General features: G+C 43.4%; 1 protein-coding gene across 1 annotated transcript in view; it reads right to left on the bottom strand.

The window, feature by feature from the left end:
- The window catches only part of ankhb (ANKH inorganic pyrophosphate transport regulator b), a 129,536-nt gene that overhangs the window by 69,657 nt on the left and 37,507 nt on the right, over positions 1-22,372 (bottom strand). Inside the window, exons 3-4 of the mRNA XM_080205039.1 lie at positions 20,463-20,581; positions 1,193-1,276 (exon numbers count right to left, since the gene is read on the bottom strand). Of these exons, the coding sequence (XP_080061165.1) occupies positions 1,193-1,276; positions 20,463-20,581 (203 nt within the window). The remainder of the gene's footprint in view (positions 1-1,192; positions 1,277-20,462; positions 20,582-22,372) is intronic.

Raw genomic sequence — 22,372 nt, 5'->3', positions numbered from 1 at the left:
TACCACACCTCCGACTTTGGTGTCATCAGCAAATTTACTAATCCACCCAACTATACCCTCATCCAGATCATTTATAAAAATTACAAACAGCAGTGGCCCCAAAACAGATCCCTGAGGCACACCACTTGTAACCGAACTCCATGACGAATACTTACCATCAACCACCACCCTCTGTCTCCTATCTGCTAGCCAATTCCTGATCCAATTAACTAAATCACCCTCAATCCCATACATCTGCATTTTCTGCAGAAGCCTTCCATGGTGAACCTTATCAAACGCCTTACTAAAGTCCATATATACCACGTCAACTGCTTTACCCCCATCCACCTGTTTGGTCACTTTCTCAAAAAACTCAATAAGGTTAGTAAGGCACGACCTACCCTCCACAAAACCATGCTGACTATCTCCAATCAATTCATTACTCTCTAAATAACTATAAATCCTATCCCTAATAATTTTTTCTAAAAGCTTGCCCACAACAGAAGAAAGACTCACCGGTCTATAATTTCCGGGAGTTCCCCTTCTTAAACAATGGGACAACATTCGCTATCCTCCAATCTTCTGGCACTATACCTGTGACCAACGACGACCTGAAGATCAGAGCCAGAGGCTCTGCAATCGCCTCTCTTGCCTCCCAGAGAATCCTAGGGTAAATCCCGTCTGGCCCAGGGGACTTATCTATTTTCAAACCCTCAAGAATATCTAGCACATCCTCCTTATCAACTGCAATACTATCCAGTTTACAACCCTGTAACCCAGTGTTCTCCACAGCTACATTTATGTCTCCCTGCGTGAATACCGAAGAGAAATACTGGTTCAATGCCTCTCCAATCTCTTCCGGTTCCACACATAACTTCCCACTGCTGTCTCTAACTGGCTCTAATCTTGCCCTAAAGGTTCCCACATTTTTGTATGATTCACATGCAGAATTCAGAGTACATCACTGAGTTTGAAAACACCTTTGTTAAGGCCGCTGTCTAGCGAAATATAGTTGAAATTCTTATGACTTATTGCTGTACATTACCTCTATCCAATCTTTAATGCACGTATATCAAAAGTTTTGAAGAAATGCAGGAAAAGTTGCAAATTGTTGAATACTCTGCAAGAAATGTTTACATATGATCATGGGCATAAAATCTTACACATCCTCTCTCTCTACTTTTCCCACCATCCTTGACAGCACAAATCTTACCTGAGCAATGACATCTGAAACCGAGGCACAGCCCACCAATAAACTGTATTTATGTTTCAACAGAATGCCAGCATGGGTCCAAGCCTAAAAAAAAATCAAATACAGTAATTCAGGTAACAGTTCCATTTAATATTAGTAATATATAAAGTTTTCAGGATGTTTTTATTTAAAAGTAAAAACAGTTTATACATTCAAACAATGGTGGAGTCATGGATTCCCACTGGTACCAATGGCAGAGCAATATCCACTTACATAAAGCTGTTCTGCTCAGAGCTACAGGAATACCATTAAATTATTCATTTTTAATTGTGTGTTTCTTATGGCAGAGGAATAAAGGAAGCATTCAAAACTTCCCTAACTTTCTTCCTGTATTAATCCTCCATCTTACTCCTCTCCCGCCTCAAATTAAGAGGACTGTTCAGACTCTACCAATGCACCCTGTAGCCAAGTATTAGGAAGCTTTGAATCTTCCCTCCTCGTTTGGAAGGCACTGCAGGAGAGACTGCATTACACACAATCTTCAGGAAGAAAACATGAGAAGAGAATTCAGAGTTTCTCTGCCTGCGAATTGAAAAGTGCAGTTCTGTGAGCTCGGTGAGAACAGGGATGAGCTTTCCTGTGACACATCTCACACTCAATTAGCCTACCAGTACATGAAGAAAGGCCAGGAGAGATCTTGGAAGATACCTATAAACTCATATCACACTTTGCTTCAGGAAATAAATATATTGTTTCAGTATACTGCTATACTGACACCCAGTGAATCATTGTTCAATTGGGTGAAATCATTTAAAGTTAAAGTTTATTTATTAGTCACAAGTAAGGCTTACATTAACAGTGCAATGAAGTTACTGTGAAATTCCCCTAGTCACCACAGTCTGGAACCTGTGTGAGTCAATTCACCTAGCCAGCGTGTCTTTCAGAATGTGGGAGGAAACCAGAGCACTCAGACAAAACCCATGCAGACACGGGGGAAACGTGCAAACTCCACACTGACAGTGATCCAAGATGGAAATCGAACCCAGGTCCCTGGGGTTGTGAAGCAGCAGTGCTAACCACTTTGCTACCCTGCCATCCCTTTATCTTTCCTAAAATGTGAAAGTTTGCTTGAAATATGCACTTTGTAACTTTAAGCATGTTGGGTTCCTGCATCACTGACAACAAGGATTTTCACAAAGAGTGATTTATTCACTGGCTTAGCAATCATTTCAACATTTGATTTGATTTGTTATTGTCACATGTATTAACATACAGTGAAAAGTATTGTTTCTTGTGTGCTATTCAGAGAAAGTGTACTGTTCATAGAGAAGGAAACGAGAGAGCGTGGAATGTAGTGTTACAGTCATAGCTAGGGTGTAGAGAAAGATCAACTTAATGCAAGGTAAGTCCATTCAAAAGTCTGATAGCAGCCGGGAAGAAACTGTTCTTGAGTTGGTCGGTATGCGATCTCAGACTTTTGTATCTTTTCTCCTGATGGAAGAAGGCAGAAGAGAGAATGTCCAGGGTGCGTGGATCCTTAATTATGCTGGCTGCTTTGCCGAGGCAGGGGGAAGTGTAGGCAGTGGATGGGAGGCTGGTTTGCGTGATGGATTGGGCTACATTCATGACCTTTTGTAGTTCTTTGCAGTGTTGGGCAGAGCAGGAGCCATTCTGGAAATCCAAAAAGAAAGAATTCAACACTTGTACTCTGTGTGCACTCCCGGGTTCAATTCCCACAATCCCTCCACGTGACCTCCTTTGTAGCTGCGACATGAAGTTCTGACGTGACCACTCAGTCTACATCTTGCCTGTTTAGTTGGAACGCCTGGTGGCATGAAATGTAACAGTGTGCACAACAGGAAACTATGTGCAAACCACTGTGTAACCTACAAGGTAGATGAGCTAACAATAATAACTATTTACAAATGCAGTGAGGCATGAATTAAGCTGTTGTAGCAGGTGCATAACCCATCGCTGAGGAGTGCAACATAGACATCTGTGTGATCCCATGCACATTTCTCTAGAAGAGGCTTGGCTGAATGAACCACTCATTCTGTTAGGCTGTTTGACCATGGATATAGAGGGCTGTTCGTGAAATGCCCAGAGTCCCATGTATATGCAAATTTCTGAAATTCTGTGGAGACAAATTGACGAGTATTGTCAATCATGAGTGCCTGTGGGATGCAATGTGTGGAGAAGTGTCTCTTGAACTTGATGATGACTGTGGTACTCATCATGTTTGGCAGGAGTTCACACCACCATTCCATTCGAAGATTTCAGCTGCTGTGAACCGCTAGGGGAGGTCCAGGACCTGATTTAAATGCAATGGCTCTTTTACTTGATGTGGCTCAAGTGTATTACATGGTACACATCTGGAAAGTTCCCATTCCACGTCTGCATAAAAGGAAGGCCAGTATGTTGATTCTTTGGCCCTGGTTGCTTCCATCCGGGGTGCCCCTGGTGAAGTTGTTGGGTGTAGTATCTCTGAAGATCAATAGGAATGACAAATTGTTGTCCAAAAAGTATTAGTCCATACCATACAATCAGTTCACCTCTGATGGTGAAAAATGTGCAGAGCTCCTAGGGAAGCTCCTTTGAGGGCTCCGCACAACCCCTCATAATTATGTTGTGCAGTTGTCTGCATGTGATATCTGTCGGAAAGGCATCTTTGAGTTCCTGAATTTGACAAGAGGACAACACTTCTATTGTCATAATACCAATAACTTCCTCACGATCCACCTGGTCTGTGGTGGGTAAGAAGGCGCTAGAGACAGGATCAGCCAGGTACAATTCCTTATCACATTTATAGCAGAAGAGCAGAAAATTGCTTGATCTTGACTTCCAGTACAGTTACAGATGCTGAAGTGTAGCATCATGAGTTGCAGCCGCACAGATGAAATGTGGAGAGATTTTTTTTAAAGATAACAATGAGTGGCTGGTGATCGGTTTGAAAGCTGCAAGATGATCATGTATGAAGTTATGAAATTTGTGACAGTGGAGACTAAAACAAGAAGTTATTTATCAATTAGTGCATAACAATATCAGTGTGGGCCCTTGAAGCAAAGGCTATTGGTCTGCCACTCTGAATGCAGATTGCACCAAGTCCATGCTAAGAAGTGTCTGCTAACATAGGGTATCACAGCTTGGTATGGTTCCTGCTCTGCCCAAGACTGCAAGAAGCTACAAAAGATCGTGAATGTAGTCCAATCCATCACGTAAACCAGCCTCCCATCCACTGAGTCTGTCTACATTTCTCGCTGTCTCGGCAAAGGAGCCAGCATAATTCAGGACTTCACGCACCCTGGACATTCTCTCTTCCACCTTCTTTCATCGGGAGAAAGATACAAAAGTCTGAGGTCACGTACCAATCGCCTCAAGAACAGCTTCTTCCCTGCTGCCACTTTGATTAGACCTACCTTGCATTAAGTTGATCTTTCTCGACACCCTAGCTATGACTGTAACACTACTTTCCACGCTCTCTCATTTCCTTCTCTATGAACGGTATGCTTTGTCTGAATAGCGCGCAAGAAACAATACTTTTCACTGTTTGCTAATACATGCGAGACTAATAAATCAAACCAAAATCAGAGTCAGCCACATTGCTGTGGCTCTGGAATCACATGTAGGCCAGATTGGGTATGGACAGCAGATTTTCTTCCCTTAAGGACATTAATGTACTAGATGGGTTTTCCCAACAATTGACAATGATTTCATGGTCATCAGTAGATGCTTAATTCTAGATTTTTTAAATTGAATTCAAATTCTACCAACTGCTGTGGTAGGATTCGAACCCGGGTCCCCAGAACATTAGCTGAGTTTCTGGATTAACAGTCTAGATGACAGTATAGAGTGAGTGGTGTGTGCCACAGGCACGAGCACTAGGAATTCAACTTTTAACAATGAATGATTTGGATGAAGGAAATAAAGGTATGGTTGCTAAGTTTGTTGATGACACAAAGACAAATTGTGAAGAGAACATAAGTGGGAAGTACACAATAAATGGGAATATACTATGAGGAGTGGATGAAGTGAGAGATCTTAGCATACAAGTACACAGGACCCTAAGGCAGCAGTTCAAGTAGACAAGGTTGTGAAGAAGGCATATGGAATACTCATCTTCATTAGCAGAGGTATAGAGTATAAAAGTAAGGATCTAATGTTGGAATTATATAAAACACTCTTGAGGCCACAACTGGAGTATCATGCGCAGTTCTGGTCACCACATGTCAGGAAGGAAGTAATTGCTCTGGATAGAGTACAGAAGAGCATTAAAAGAATGTTGCCAGGGCTAGAAAAGTGTAGCTACAAGGAGAGGTTAGAATTATAGAGGTTTACAGCATGGAAACGAGGCCCTTTGGCCCAATTTGTCCATGCTGCCCAGTTTTTACCATTAAGCTGGTTCCAATTGCCTGCATTTGGGCCATATCCCTCCATACCCATCTGAACTGTCCAAATGCTTTTTAAAAGACAAAATTGTACCCACCTGTACTACTGCCTCTGGCAGCTCCCTCCAGACACTGACCACCCTCAGTGAAAAAAGTGCCCCGCTGGACACTTTTGTATCTCTCCCCCTCTTCCTCCTAGTCTAGATTGGATAGCTTGGGGTTATTTTCCTTGAAGCAAAAGATGCTGAGGGGTGACTTGATTGAGGTGTTATGAATGGAAGAGATAGAGTGAACAGGATAAAATTGTTTCCCTTGGCGGAGAATTCTAGGCCCAGGGGACATAGTTTCAAGATAAGTGGCAGGCAGTGTACAGGGGACATGTGGAAGATATAGGTGGTGGGGTGTCTGGAATTTGCTGCCTGCGTTGGTGGTGGAGGCAGAGACCTTAAACTATTTTAGATAGTACTTGGATCTGCATCTTAAGTGCTATAAGCTACAGGACTATGGGCCAACTGCAGGGAGGTGGGATCAGAAAAGGCATCTGGATGTACTTGAGCTGGCATGGACAAGATGGGCTGTACGGTCTTCTTCTCTGCTTGGTTCTATGGTTCTATAACTCGTGTAATAGTGTTGTTGGAAGTTCTGTAGCATCACTGCTTTGGTTGAGCTCCAATTCATTCACCTTACTCTCATGCCACGGAGGATCAACCATCAGCCATATTGCTGATGACAGAAGAAGGCTGTTATGGTTTTGATCTGGAGCACATAGCAAAGTGATTCCATTTCCCACATTTATTGCATCATTTACCATACACGAAACAAGTTCAGGGGATGCTGGCCACTGCAGCAGAACAGGGTGCCCCCTGTACTGTGAATACTTCTGTTTCCTTCCTAAAATCTCTGTTTCTTTTTCTTTGCTTGTTCATTTAACTCACAGATACTAATGGCTGCTTGTATCTTTAGATCTTTCTCTCACAGCAGCTGCATGAAGACGAAATCGCAATGAGTTTCATGAACTACTTAATCCCCGATTTGTTCATCAGTATGAGTTCCAAATGCACAGTTCTTTGTCAATACTTTTAGATGGCCATGTAAGATTGTATTGATCCATCAGTTCTTTGGTTTGTTGCATTGAACACATATTTATCAAGGATTATGATTTTTACTGGGAGACTGATATTCTCGAGGTTTTTTTAGGATTATTTCAGGGCCATTTTCCTCTTCCATCTGGAAAACAAAACTCCAATTTCTCAATGGCCTCAGGACCCACAACATTTAATAGAGAATGGGCCTTTACCTTTTCCAATTAAGTAAGAAGTCTCACAACACCAGGTTAGAGTCCAACCAGTCTATTTGATAGTAATCTTACAAGCTTTCGGAAACAGTGTTCCTTTGTCAGGTGTGTGGGAGTTATGGAAAGATTACTATCAAATAAACTGGTTGGACTTTAATCTGGTATTGTGAGACTTCTTATCATGTTTACTCCAGTCCAACGCCAGCACCTCTATATCATGACTACCTTTCCCAATTGTCAGACAATACAGCACTACAGTAAATCTGTCACTCCTTTTCAAACTTATACCACCTATTTCCATCAAAAATTAATGGGTCAATGAGGCAAAGTCCTGGTGCCATGCTGCCAACTCCTGACAATGTGTTAAGTTCCCAAATCACTGACAGCAAGGACTTTCAACAAAGAGTATTTTATTCACTAGCTTAGCAGCTACTTCAACGCTTCTGCTCTGTCTGTGTTCTCCGGGATAACTCCCACGCTCCCACCAAGTGACCTCTTTTGTAGCCATGTTGTCATATTCTCATGTGACCACTTGGTCCACAGTAACTAACAAGCCCACAAATTCCAAATGCCATAATACAAAACTCACACAATTTACTCCAATTATTGAACCCATCAGCATAAGTCAACATTCAGAGTTATACGAAATGTCAGCACGTGCTTACAGAATGAAAAATGAGTCATTCCAGAGAAATGTTTTCTAGGATTCAGCATCTTTGGAAGGTATAGTCTGTGCCAAAGCAGAATAGAGAATACAGCACCTTCTCAAAGATGTGCCCAAAAGTTCCACTTAGATTTACAACGCTGGAGTTTAAAGCAGTGGTGATCAATGCTCTGTTTGTCCACCACAAATCTGTTTATATATTTCGATTTAATCTACTGAAGAAGTTTATTAAACTGAACTAATTTATCTTTAATGGCACACACTTCTTAATGAGTGGGATCAGTCTTCAAGTAAGCCAATTTGTGAAATGTGCTGAGAAATGCTGCAGTCACTTCACACTTCGATAAAAATCCTCTTGCATAGCACAAAATCATTTTTCAGGAAGTCCTCAATGATGCTTAACAAGGTGTAGAAGGATTTTAAATACCTCCAGGTGTGTCTTTTCCCTTGCACCTGTATTGTGAGCATACTGGAACTAATAGAGTACAATGCATTCTGTCCATCGTTGGACAAGTACACCCAGTCAACATTCTCACCTTTAACACAAATTCCAAATGCCATAATGCAAAACTCACACAATTTACTCCAATATTGAACCCATCAGCAGGAGTCGACATTCAGAGTTATACAAAATGTCAGCACGTGCTTACAGAATGAAAAATGAGTCATTCCAGAGAAATGTTTTCTAGGATATAGCATCTTTGGAAGATATAGTCTGTGCCAAAGCAGAATAGAGAATACAACCAGTTTATTTGATAGTAATCTTTCCATACCTCCCACACACCTGACAAAGGAACACTGTTTCCGAAAGCTTGTAAGATTACTATCAAATAGACTGGTTGGACTCTAACCTGGTGTTGTGAGACTTCTTACTTAATTGGAAAAGGTAAAGGCCCATTCTCTATTAAATGTTGTGGGTCCTGAGGCCATTGAGAAATTGGAGTTTTGTTTTCCAGATGGAAGAGGAAAAAGGCCCTGAAATAATCCTAAAGAAACTTCGAGAATATCAGTCTCCTGGTAAAAATCATAATCCTCGATAAATATGTGTTCAACGCAACAAACCGAAGAGCTGATGGATCAATACAATCTTACGTGGTCATCTGAAAGTATTGACAAATGAGGAAGATTGTAGTATAAATGTAAGGAAAGGAATTAATTTTGCGGCATTTATTCCAAAGAAATATTTACAGGGGGAATAAATAATCAGAGTCACAATGATTTGTGAATCGCGATGAACGTTGTCAGAGAATACAGCAGGATATAGATAGGCTGGAAAATTGGGCGGAGAAGTGGCAGATGGAATTTAATCCAGATAAATGCGAAGTGATGCGTTTTGGTAGAACTAATGTAGGGGGGAGCTATACAATAAATGGCAGAACCATCAAAAGTATAAACACACAGAGGGACCTCGATGTGCAAGCCCCCAGATCCTTGAAGGTGGCATCACAGGTGGAGAAGGTGGTGAAGAAGGTATATGGCATGCTTGCCTTTATAGAATGGTGCACGAAGTATAAAAATTGGCGTCTGATGTTACATAAGAACATAAGAAATAAGAGCAGGAGTAGGCCATCCAGCCCTTCAAGCCTGCCCCGCCATTCAATAAGATCATGGCTGATCTGTCGTGGCTCAGTTCCACATTCCCGCCCTCTCCCCATAACCCTTAATCCCCTCGCTTATCAAAAACCTATCAACCCGCATCTTAAAAATATTTAGCGAGGCAGCCTCCACCACCTCAACGGGCAGAGAATTCCAGAGATTCACCACCCTTTGAGTGAAGAAGTTCCTCCTCAACTCCGTTCTAAACCGCCCCCCCTTTATCTTGAGGCTGTGCCCCCTAGTCCTGCTGTCCTTTCTGAGCGGGAAGAGCCTCTCCACCTCTATCCTATCCATCCCATTCATCATCTTATACGTCTCAATGAGATCTCCCCTCATTCTTCTAAACTCTAACGAGTACAAGCCTCGTTTATTCAGCCTCTCCTCATAGCTCAACCCCCTCAACTCCGGTATCAGCCTAGTAAACCTCCTCTGCACTCCCTCCAAGGCCAAAATATCCTTGCGTAAGTACGGCGACCAAAACTGCACACAGTACTCCAGCTGCGGCCTCACCAATGCTCTATACAGCTGCAGCAAGACCTCCCTACTTTTATATTCAATCCCCCTCGCTATGAAGGCCAGCATCCCATTCACCTTCCTGACCACCTGCTGCACCTGCAGGCTGGGTTTTTGCGACTCATGCACAAGGACCCCGAGGTCCCTCTGCACCGTCGCCTGCTGCAGTTTTTCGCCCCGTAAGTAATAGTCCTTCCTACCATTATTCCTACCAAAGTGGACCACCTCGCACTTGCCAACATTAAATTCCATTTGCCATTTCCTGGCCCATTCGCCCAGCCTATCTAGATCCTTCTGCAGACTCTCCACACCCTCCGCGCAATTTGCCGTTTCACCAATCTTGGTGGAACAGCTAGAACGTTGGTTAGGCCACATTTGGAGTACTGCATCCAATTCTGGTCACCACACTACCAGAAGGACGTGGAGGCTTTGGAGAGAGTACAGAAAAGGTTTACCAGGATGTTGCCTGGTATGGAGGGTCTTAGCTATGAGGAGAGATCGGGTGAAGTGGGGCTGCTCTCCCTGGAAAGACAGAGAATGAGGGGAGACCTAATAGAGGTGTATAAAATTATGAAGGGCATAGATAGGGTGAACAGGGGGAAGCTTTTTCCCAGGTCGGAGGTGACGATCACGAGAGGTCACAGGTTCAAGGTGAGGGGGGGCGAGGTTTAACACAGATATCAGAGGGACGTATTTTACACAGAGGGTGGTGGGAGCCTGGAATGCACTGCCAAGCAGGGTGGTAGAGGCAGACACACTGGGATCATTTAAGACTTATCTAGATAGCCACATGAACAGACTGGGAATGGAGGGATACAAACGAATGGTCTAGTTGGACCAATGAGCAGCATAGGCTTGGAAGGCCGAAGGGCCTGTTTCCTGTGCTATACTGTTCTTTCTGTGCACATTCTACAAGAATCAAGGAATTTCATAATCACCATCAAAAACACATATGAGTACAGCATTGCAATCTATTCTTATTTTGAAGATGTACTCTAGATAGAGAGATGTGGTTGAGCAGGGGTTGTATTCTGCTCTCTTACTTCAAATGACAGTCTTCTAATTAGATGCTTTCAGGAATTTTACACGCAGGCAGTGGCCTTGCCCTTTGGCTGAAAAGTTGGGAGTAAACCTGCCTCCACTTTGTCCAGACTTCCACCAGCTATTTAACAGTCACTTGGCTGTTGATTGGCTTGGGGTGGTACCTCTGCCTCCAATTGGGGCAAGGGCCTGACCTTTAGAGCTGTTGACCAATCAATTCCGGCAAATCTGGAAGCAGTGGCCACTACTAGAGCTACAGGACTCCCAGCTCATCAGGCAACCCCATGTGCTGTGGGCAAAATTCCATTCGTGGTGGGCAGAGGTCCATAATGGCCACTATTGGCCCATGAGTTGGTAGGCTGGTCAATCCCTTTCCTGCCATGAGTAAAATCGCAATGTGGGCAGACAATTGGCATGGTGCTGTTGTCAAGGCACCTAATTATATGCACTTATTACACCATCCCTGCCTGTCAACACACTCCCTTTGCACAATGATTGTGATTCAGGCACAATCAGTTTCTAATCTTCAAGAAATTACTTGGGAGCCAACATACAGCGCATAAGAGTCAAAGCTCTAAGGGATCCAGCGGATTGGCTTATCAGTGGTCCCTGTCTGTGTATATAATGTGGAGTGTCAGGGTTACTGGCACTCCAGGTTTATACTGTGCATGAGGAAGTACCTGCACCAAATGATACATTAATCTCACCAAATCAGAAAATCATAGAACCCTACAGTGCAGAAAGAGGCCATTTGGCCCATCAAGTCTGCACCGACCACAATCCCACCCAGGCCCTACCCCCATGTCCCTACACATTTACCCATTAAACCCTCTAACCTACGCATCTCAGGACACTAAGGGACAATTTAGCATGGCCCATCAATCTAACCCGCACATCTTTGGACTGTGGGAGGAAATTAGAGCACCCAGAGGAAACCCACACAGACACAAGGAGAATGTCCAAAGTCCACAAAGACAATGACCCAAGCCAGGAATCAAACCCGAGTCCCTGGAGCTGTGAAGCAGCAGTGCTAACCACTGTGCTACTGTGTCTCCCCACTGGTTATTGATACTTGATTATTAAGTATGCTTAGCATCAGTCAAGCACAACAGAGCTAATGCTAAATTTCTATCAATAGCATTACTAATTTGGTAGGAATTAGGTCATATCAGATATACTCTCAGCATAACTTGGCAAGTCATTGGATGTACAGCTGCTTAATGATGGAAAGCCAACAGCACAGGTTCAATTCCTGTACCAACTGTGGTTATTCAGGAAGGTCCACCTTCTCAACCTTGCCCCTTGCCTGAGGTGTGGTGACCTTCAGGATAAATCACCTCTAGTCAGCTCTTTCTCTGTCTCAAAGGGAACAGCCTATGGTCCTCTGGAACCCTTAAATTTACCCATTCCAAGGAACCATATCTGTGTTGGCTCAGTCATATTTATTAGATAGGTGATAGCCATTAACTCAAAGACCTTCTGTATAGTGACCTGGCCAGTGTGTTACCACCTCCTGGGCACCCATACCTCCACTACAAGGACACTCATAAATGAGCTACAAGGGTAGTGGATATTGACACTGGCACCTGAGAGACAGTCAGTGGTGGGCTGGGACCTCTGGAAGCTGACTGAAAGAGCATTAGAATAGATGAGCAGAAACAAGAGTTGATTTGGGAAGAGAGTTCAGAGAAAACAGAAGGCAGCAAATTGTGCATCTCCTCTGCAAGAAATGCACAGAGATTGCCATGCCAAAGTGGGGAAAGGTTGAGTACAGAGTTCATCATCATTGCAAATACCATCGTCTGATGAAATGGAAGGCTGCTCTGACAACATAAGGAATTAGGTTTTTGCGCATTTTTCCCGTCTGCATGGGTTCTCTCCAGGCAGTCCTGTGTCCTCCCAGTCCAAAGATGTGCAGGTTAGGTGGATTCACCATGCTAAGTTGCCTCTTAGTGTCAGGGGAATCAGCAAGTCACGGAGTTTAGGCCTGGGTGGGATTGTCATCGGTGCAGGCTTGATGGGCTGAATAGTCTCCTTCTGTACTGCAGGGATTCAATGATCTTTACAGCAGCAGAGAGACTATGGCTAGGACTTTCCAGTCTCTCACTTGCTGTGTTTTCCATAGTAGAGGCAGCTTGCTATTGTTTTTCACAGAATCTTCCAGTTCTGCCAAAGTCCACAAAGTCTTACATGGCTCACCTGTCCGGCTGTAGGGGAACTTGCCATGGGGATGGGGGCAGGGGTGAGACCCTTGGTGGGACCGGAAAATCCTGCCGGCTGGAAGGGCTGGAAAACCCTGCCAAATACTGACATGGTCTAACTGCTAAATCAACTAGTACATTTACACAGCAAATCTGGAATTCATTCCACATGCCTCCATTCAATCTTTATAGCTATTGAAAAGAATTGTCTTATTCTTTAGCTCTTTTGGACATTATCCAACATTCCAAAATTGCTGTAGGATTGATTGTTGCAAATTGTTTGTAATTGTCAGAGCACAGCAATCCCATTTTGGTGCTGGACCAGAAACTGAAGGTCAGGAAGCAGCCAGCATTCTGTTCCTACATTTCAGGTTATTTGCATGGAATTTCCCACTAACAAGTGACGCAAGTGAATATAACTGAATCTTTCTATGATAGTCATTATTATTATGTGAAGTCACCAGAGTCCCAGGTGACCACAGGATGCTCTTCCCTTTGAGGGACAGAACTAACTGGTGGTGATTTAACTCAAGGGTCACCAAATCTCGGGCAAGGGCCAAGATTGGGAAAGTGGGTCTTCCTGAATAACCTCAGCCAACTGAGTTAAAGCGACCCCCATCATTATTATGGCACAGAAGGATGCAATTTAGCCAGTGAAGCCCATGTTGGCTGTCTGTAGAGCAACCCTGTTAGGAACATTCAGGAACTGCAGTGTTGCCAATTCATTTTACTCAAAAGTCCATCAAATTTCCTTTTGAAATCACTCATCATTTCCACTTCTAGCACCCACATAGGCAGCAGGTTCCCTAACCTCTTGATGTGTAAAAACATTCTTCCTCATTGTTGGGCCCTCAGGCACTCATAGGGAGAAAGTTTGTCAGCTCGACGCCCTGGGGCCTCCATACAGGATACCTCTACTGCCATTCAGAATCTTCTCTGCCTACGACCACATCAGCTACAGGTGATCAGGCCACAGAGGGTGCATCTATCGATGAACGGGAGACCCTCATCAGACCAAGGCCCTCCAGGCCTCTGCCACCAGAGCATGTCTGCCAAGGTCAACACAGACAATAGGATGTAGCAGTTGGCAGGTTGCATTCACCTTGGCTTCGGATAGCAGGATTGCACCCAGGTGTAACTTTAAAATTTATGGAAATAAGAAACAGTAAATCACATATGGGTTGTGGGCGCTCAGTGTATAAATTGTGAATTTTTGTAAATACATTTGATGTCACCGACAATGGTTTGGTTATTTGAAGGTGTCATGTTTATGTCCTATGCGTGCTCCCTTATCGCAAAGGTGAACCACCTCCCACTCAGTCTCGGCTCCCTTTGTGAGCATTACATCACAGTCAATCTCACTCAAGAGAGTTACGGGACCCTTCAGTGATGTTGTGGGAATGTGTTGAAATCTTTATTGGAAGTCTGAGACTAATGACATTATAATGGTCATTGTTAGTGAGACAATACTGGTGTGTGAGCTGCTCAGCAGATTGAAGGGATGGCTGCCTCAAGTGTAGTGGCAAAGCACAAGATCTTACATCATCTAATATCTCCAACCAAACGCTCATCTCCATGTTTGCTCTAAATTCTCATTAATACGGCAACAGGTTCTTCCATAGAATCCCTGTATTGCAGGAATTGGTCCTTTGAGCCTGCACCAACAACAATCCCACCCAGGCACCCACATTAGTCACACGCACACTAATGGGCAATTTATCTTGGCGAATCCATCTAACCTGCACGTCTTTGGACTATGGGAGGAAACCCAAGCAGACACCAGGAAAATGTAAAAGAATCCACACTATCACCCACGCCAGCAGAAAATCCCATTCAACGTCAACAGACCTTCCCCTTGTCCATCCCGCACCTGCTCCAATTCCATATGGCAGGCATAGCGGGAGAATTCTGGCAAATGTACATGAACTATGAGGACTCATTGGGCCCAATATTACCATTGCATTGCTTCCATTTTCGGGTGTGAAAACTTGATAAAGTCAGGCGTGAGGCCAGTAACGTGATCCGCACCCGTGCAGATGCCCACTCTACCAAGGCCCAAAAATGGCTGTGATCAGATTCGTGCCCAAAATGGCGATTTAAATGCATTTAGATTGAATTAATAGGCTGCCCGCCCGACTTTACCAACATTTCCCCCTTTCCCATTGCGTTCACACGTCTGGATTTGGCGCAAAACAGACCTGCTTGGCAAAGATCTGTTTCGGGCACTCCAGCTTCTGAAGAGGTAAGTTCAGCGCTTCCAACGGCTCTCTAATTCAGGTGGTGAGGGGGTAGGGAGCAGTGGAGGCCAGATTGTTGTCTGGTTGAAGGAGGGGGTGGGGAGTGCAGAGGAGAGAGGCCAGATTGTTGTCTGGTGGGGGGAGGGAGACCTGATCATTCTCTTGGTGAGGGGAGAGGGGGAGTTAATTCTATCCCTTCATATTTCTAATTCTGATCATTCCTGTTACAAATGCTACTTAGATTATATTTCACTTGCCATGAATGTTGCTCTTTTCCCCCAACACCAGCAAGTTCAGAAGAAGTAGAAATTATTTTATTTCCATTTCCCAAATTATCTTCTAAACTTGGAAATGCAGCTCTTAGAATTTACTGCAAGTTGGCTGTTACTAAACATAATTCCAAAGGATGTTGAATCAAGCAACGGTTATTTGTACACACACCTATATGTTTCATTACACAACTTCAATAAAGGCCTGGATATGTACCTCAGTGCATTTTGCAAGTACAGGCAGCAGAGAGAAGGGATTCCACAGCTATACAAAGAACAAAGAAAATTACAGCACAGGAACAGGCCCTTTGACCCTCCAAGCCTGCACCAACCATGCTGCCCGACTTAACTAAAATCCCCTACCCTTCCGGGGACCATATGCCTCTGTTCCCATCCTATTCATGTACTGGTCAAGACACCCCTTAAAAGTCACTACTGTATCCACTTCCACTACCTCCCCCAGCAACGAATTCCAGGCACCCACCACTCTGTGTAAAAAATCAGCGTCGTACATTTCCTTTAAACCTTGCCCCTCGCACCTTAAATCTATGCCCCCTAGTAATTGACTCTTCCACCCTGGGAAAAGTAGTGCACATGCAATTAATTAGTGACACTGTCAAAGTATTTGGCTGTGAATATGTGAAATATACTGGGAGGAAGGTACAGATGGATCTCTGGTGGGGTTGGGGGTCCACTGCTACCTTGTGGGCGATCTGTTGGGGTGAAGGAGGGCAGAGGGTCGCGATTGGTCTGGGTAGCAGGGGGATGGTGGATAAGGGGGACAGTTATATTGTGGGGGTGGGGCAATATCTGTGAGGACCATTGTGCCCGCTTTTTGCTCCTGGGCCACTTTATCTGCTTTTTGCGGCCTAGGAGTGAGGTGACAGCAGTGCGTTTTCCAAAATTTTTTCCTCACTGCATGCGCGGTTCAGAGCTTCGATCATTTCAGGTGTGCTAAGGCCCGCCACAGCGCAATTCAGCCTCACAATTTCTTTTTCAAGCTAAGTGCGTATGGCTGAAAGCTGATTTCCAAGTTGGATCTGAATTGCGCCCAGATTCAGCACTTAGAATCAAAACGGCCCATTGTTTTCGTTCCTTAAATTTTTTTAATCCAAACTATTCCCACAACAATTAAAAATACAATAGATTTGATGCAATATAATTGAAACACAGGTTGTCTAGATTGAACAAATGAAATAAAAACAGAAAGTGCTGAAAAAACTCAGCAGACATGGCAGCATCTGTGGAGAAAAACAGAGTTGAATACAGTCAGACTGAACTCGAAATGTTGGCTGGGATTGTCCCAAAAATATTCTAAGTGATGAATATGCAGAATAACTGGAGTAATTCTTGCTGAGTCTTTTAGTGGGATTTTCAAAATGAATCTCCAGCTCTCTTGAGCACTGCATAGTGCCCGAGTGAGATTCATGTTGAAAATCAGTGGACGGGGCCTATTCCCACTGGGGAGACTGGCAGCATAGCGCTGAGTGGGCCACTGAGCATGCGCTGATCTGTCAGCATGGAGATTGGCGCATGCACAGTCGCCCCGTACTGCCAGCCTCCAGATTGCTGGCCAGTTCAGTCGCTGGCCAGCATGGCAACTCTGCATCGCTGACCCCTCCCACCTCCACTCACTTTGATTACTGGACTCTCGGACATCTCCCAATGTCTGCCTCCCACCCACCCACCCACAATGGCAGACCCAATCACCCCAAACCACACCCCCACCCACCACAGCCCTGACAACCCTTCCCCACAACCTGATGACCAGCCCCAATCAGCCCTGTCTCTGATTCAGACTGCAGTGGGAGCAAGGCCTCACCCCTACTGATCTCCTCCTTGTAGGCCCACTTCCCCCAAGGTGCCCCGTGTGCAGTGCCAGGCAGCATGTTGATATTGCCAGGTTGGCAATGTCCAGGGGCACTCCCCACTAACTCCCACCTCCTGGATAACCTGCATGACCTCTTTTCACTCTGACAGGATTGGGCTGCCAGCTCCCCATTAGTGGGGAGCTGTTGTAAACCCAGCTGGAGTGAACACTCCTAGCCGGGGGAAGTAGGGGAGAGGGGGGCTCCAGACGGCTGAGAAAGTTCAGTCTCAGGCCCGCTAATGATATTAAAATGTCTATCTTAATACTTGAATCAGCTGCGATGCCAGAAATTCGGGACCCTGAGACACGCGGAGGCCATAGCGCCCAGTGGGGAGCCCTCTAGACAGCCTCCACTGATGTCTCCCGGCCCATTGCTCTGCTAGAGTGGCGCCATGTGCTGGGAGGTTCACCTCCATGAACGTGGTTTCTCTCTCCATAGATGCTGCCAGGCCTGCCGAGTTCTTTCAGCACCTTCTGTTTTTATTTCAGATCACCAGCACTTTTGGCATTTTATTTTTGTTAGCAACAAATGAAAATCAGGACACACAAATTAGACTCAAATTTCTATTACCTCTTTGGACAAGGTTGCACATTGAAGTCCCATATCAGGTGTTGTGTTATTATAACAATACAAGGTATCAATTATACATATGGGATGTGTTCATTTAATCAGACTAAACATGAGAAAACATGTACATAGATATAAAGCTTGAACATATCAAAGCTGTGTGTGCTCTGCTCAAAGTAAAAGTGACACTATGACTGGATCACACTTCCTTTCTAGTGACATCAATTTGCTGTCTCTTCAAAGCGTATTACAACACAGAGGCAGAATTCTCCTAGCTCATTTTTACCCTCCCCACTACCAGCAAGAATGGAGAATTTGGTACTCAGCCAAAACTCCATTCACTGCAGCAGCACCAGAGAATCTCAGTTGCAGCCAGTAGTTTCCAGCAGGAGTTTGAGTTCCTAATTGAATACTGCATCAGAATACTGATTAAGGCACATCTGTAATGCCAGAGGTACCAAATGTTAAACCAATGTGACACCGACATGTTTTCCGCTGCCTTGGAAAAGCAGCCAGCATAATTAAGGACTCCACAAACTCTGGATATACTCTTTTCTACTTCTTCCATCAGAAAAAGATAGAAAAGTCTGAGGACATGTATCAACCAGCTCATGAATAGCTTCTAACCTGCTGCCATCAGACTTTTGAATGGATCTACCTTGCACTATGTTGATTTGTCTCTACACCCTAGCTGTGACTGTAACATTACATTCTGTACCCTCTCCTTTCCTTCTCTATGTACGATGGGCTTTGTCTGTACAGCGTGCAAGAAACAATACTTTTCACTATATAGTGATACATGTGACAATAATAAATCAAATCAAATGACCCCAGGTGACACTGAGCAATCCATGGTACTGTTTGAAATCCATTCTCCCACCTCATTGTATGAGCCAATAACGTTCCTTCAATCCATCCCACCAAATACAGATTAACTGGCCATTCATCTCATTCCTATTATTTGGGACTGCATTATGGACAGAAATGGTGATCCTGTTTATCTACATAATTATTATAATTTCATTACCATTGTATGCAATTTGTTTTGAAATGTTTGACATGATAATTTGATGTTTAAATGCAAGTTTATCTTTCTAAACCCAATTATTTAACTAATACAAATGAAACTTGGGATCAGAATATTTACAATCAATCAATTCTAATGCATCCTTTGTTCCTTTGAGAGACATTTAATACTGGCACCAGTTTAGAGTTGAATGAGCCAGCACAATGGAGTTACACAGTGGCTCTTTACTACTCAAATCCGGGAAAGCGGACAAACACATGCTTCAAAATATGTGTAACGTTCAACTCTCATCTGAGTAGCAGTGAAAGGCATGCTCCTGAAAAGCTGACTGTCCTGTTAACTCTTAGTACTATTAAAAGAGAGTTAACCTGAGGGCATTTTAAATAAATGGCAATGCAGTCAGTTCACATTACTCTTAGCAGCCGTCAGTGTGACTTCAGTTCTCTGACACGTTACATTCACTACATATATGAATCAGACATTACGCTGATGCAAACTGCTAGGCAAAGTTCTTTAGTTAGGCCTAACCTTCTCAGGGCAATGGTGTTTATCTTTAAAACATTCCTATTTCATTTAGAGCTGTCTTTATTTATTATATCAATAAATCAGAAAGAAATCTTTCAGATGCAGCCACTCTATAAAAGTATGTGAAGGAGTGAGTCCAAGTCACTCAGTCCTGTGAAGCTTCTCATTTTGGTTCATTGCTGATTTCACCAGACTGCCTTTACTTCAAAGCTTTCCTGACCGAGTTAAATCAACAACTTCCTCTGCTAAGAAGATAGTTCAGAACAAGGGAGATTAACATTAACATTAGAGATAAATTATCAAAAGTGATGTCAGGAAGCATTTCTTGATACATGTTTTCATAGTGGAAATCTGGAGCACTCCAGTAAGAAACTGAGATTGAACAGAATTTATTAAGGAATATGGAACCAAGGTTAATAAACGGTGTTGAGATACAGATGATCCAAATTGAATGGGAAAACAATCTGAACTGGTCTTGTATACCTTGCAATGAAATTTCAGCACTGAAGCAAGATTGGATTTCACAAATACATTCCCAGTGAGTTTGGGGACCTGTTGTGCTTTTGTACCTGCTGGAGACCTTTACTGGTTTTCATCTTGGGGGAGGATAGGGAAAGAGAGAAAATGAAGAAACAGAGAAGGGCATGGAAGAGCAAGCATCTGCTCATGTAGGGAAGTCATGATAATATATTCCAGTTTAAAGATTAAGTTATGACAGAGATTAATTTTTTTCTTCCTTGCCCCCTGAAAATTCAAGGAACCATATTCAAATTAAAAAATGATAACAGAAAAACTGATGCAGAAATAAATGATCCTGTAAACTCCTAAATAGCTTCTCTTCTGCATGACTGCTCTGCTGACCACAGAGGAGCAACTGCCTATGCAAAACAAAGGTCGAAGTTAAGGATAATTAACCTAATTAAGACCTGACTGCTCAAAGCCAAGGTGCTTTGTAATAGCAAAGTAACAATTTTGTGCTCAGGTAGGGAGTTGCAATTTTAGTATTGATGTCAATAACACATTAAAAATGGTTACACAGAACTTCTGCAGTTATGAACTGTTGGTCATTTCTAATAGGACCAAAATCATATTTTAGTTTACCAATGAATCCAGCATTGGGAAGGCAGCCAGGTAGAGGAAGGCCTTTCTCGTTTTACTTCCCACAGAATCATCCACATGATGCAATTTGTTAATGATATAATATCCCAGATCTGTATATGCTGAAAATAGAACAGAAAAAAAGAACAAAATTGAGCATGGCCAATTGTCACAGTGATAGATTTACTATACAGATTTTGGGAGTCATTCTCCATATCCCTATTTTAAACAAAATATTTTCAACGCTGTAAGCAATGTGCCTAAAGCTACATACTAGCAAAAAGTTTTCAAGTAAATATCTCATTTAGCACTGGCACATATCAGAAAATATTACTACAAAGATCATCCTTTAGGAAATGTGACAGGCTAATCAATAGTTTACTCCTATATATTGTATCGGGGAGTTGGTTAGCTCAATTGGCTGGGTAGCTGTTTGTGATGCAGAGTAATGCCAACAGCTTGGGTTCAACTCCCATACTGGCTGAGGTTATTCATGAAAGCTCACCTTCTCATTCTTGCCCCTTGCCTGAGGTCTGGTGATACTCAGTGCGGCCGCACTTGGAGTATTGCGTATAGTTCTGGTCGCCGCACTATAAGAAAGATGTGGAGGCATTGGAAAGGGTGCAGAGGAGGTTTACTAGGACGTTGCCTGGTATGGTGGGAAGGTCTTATGAAGAAAGGCCGAGGGACTTGAGGTTGTTTTCGTTAGAGAGAAGAAGGTTAAGAGGTGACCTAATTGAGGCATACAAGATGATCAGAGGATTATACAGGGTGGACAGTGAGAGCCTTTTTCCTCGGATGGTGATGGCTAACACGAGGGGACATAGCTTTAAATTGAGGGGTTATAAATATAGAATGGATGTCAGAGGTAGGTTCTTTACTCAGAGGGTAGTAAGGGCGTGGAATGCCTTGCCTGCAGTAGTTGTGGACTCGCCAACTTTAAAGGTGATTAAATGGTCAGTGGATAGGGATATGGATAATACTGGAATAGTTGAGGTTAGAGGGTCATTAGATTGGTTCCACTGGTCAGCGCAACATCGAGGGCCGAAGAGCCTGTACTGCACTGTAATGTTCTATGTTCTAAATCAGCACACCCCCCCCACAAACCACCCTCTTCCAACCTGGACATTGATCCAGATTACTCTAGTACAATGCAAGTACAACTTCTTTAAATCAAGATATTAGCTGTGATCCAAGAGCTAGTAAGGTTTTTTGGTAGACATTCCAAATGGGAGACATGCTTAGAGAAGGCCAGTGACATCCGTATTGTGGAATGGAGCAACTATGACATTCTGGACCAGTCAGATAAGGAGTAGTGTGGCTTGTGTAGGCAAAAATGCTCTATGTGACAACCCCTACTCTAACGATTTGATTGTTTCCACTTTGCATATCCTTTTGGACTCTCTAACAAGACTGAATTTTATACTAAGTTACATATTGTGTTCTGTTTTATGCTGTAGATGAGCTTCCACTAGAAACGTAGACAACACATTCCAAATTCATTAGTGTCCTTCAAAAAGCAAAGATTTTCACCTTATCGGCTTGTGTTGGCATTTAAAGCCAGATACCAAGAAGTTCACATAACCTATATCTGCTCATTAAAAATGTATTTTTTATTCATTCCTGTGATGAGAGAGTCACTGGCTGTTAGTACCCATCTCTAATTTCCCTCAAGAAAGTCTTGGTGTGCCACCTTCCTGAATCGCTGCAGTCCACATGGTGTATGTATATCCACAGTGCTTTTAGGAAAGCAGTTCCAAGAATCTGACCCAGCAACAGGGAAGGAAATAATGGTTTTGTTATTCAGGTGGTGGTGTTCCTATGCATCTGCTGCCTTTGTCCTCTTGATGGTAGAGGTTCCAACTTTGGAAGGTGCTGACAAAAGAAATTTGACAATTTTCTGCACTGCTTCT

The sequence above is a fragment of the Carcharhinus amblyrhynchos genome, chromosome 2, assembly GCF_965287045.1.
Source record: "Carcharhinus amblyrhynchos chromosome 2, sCarAmb.v2.hapA, whole genome shotgun sequence".
Classification (NCBI taxonomy): domain Eukaryota; kingdom Metazoa; phylum Chordata; class Chondrichthyes; order Carcharhiniformes; family Carcharhinidae; genus Carcharhinus; species Carcharhinus amblyrhynchos.
The sequence above is the reverse complement of the archived record's forward strand: the minus strand, read 5'-3'. Positions and strand labels throughout refer to the sequence as shown.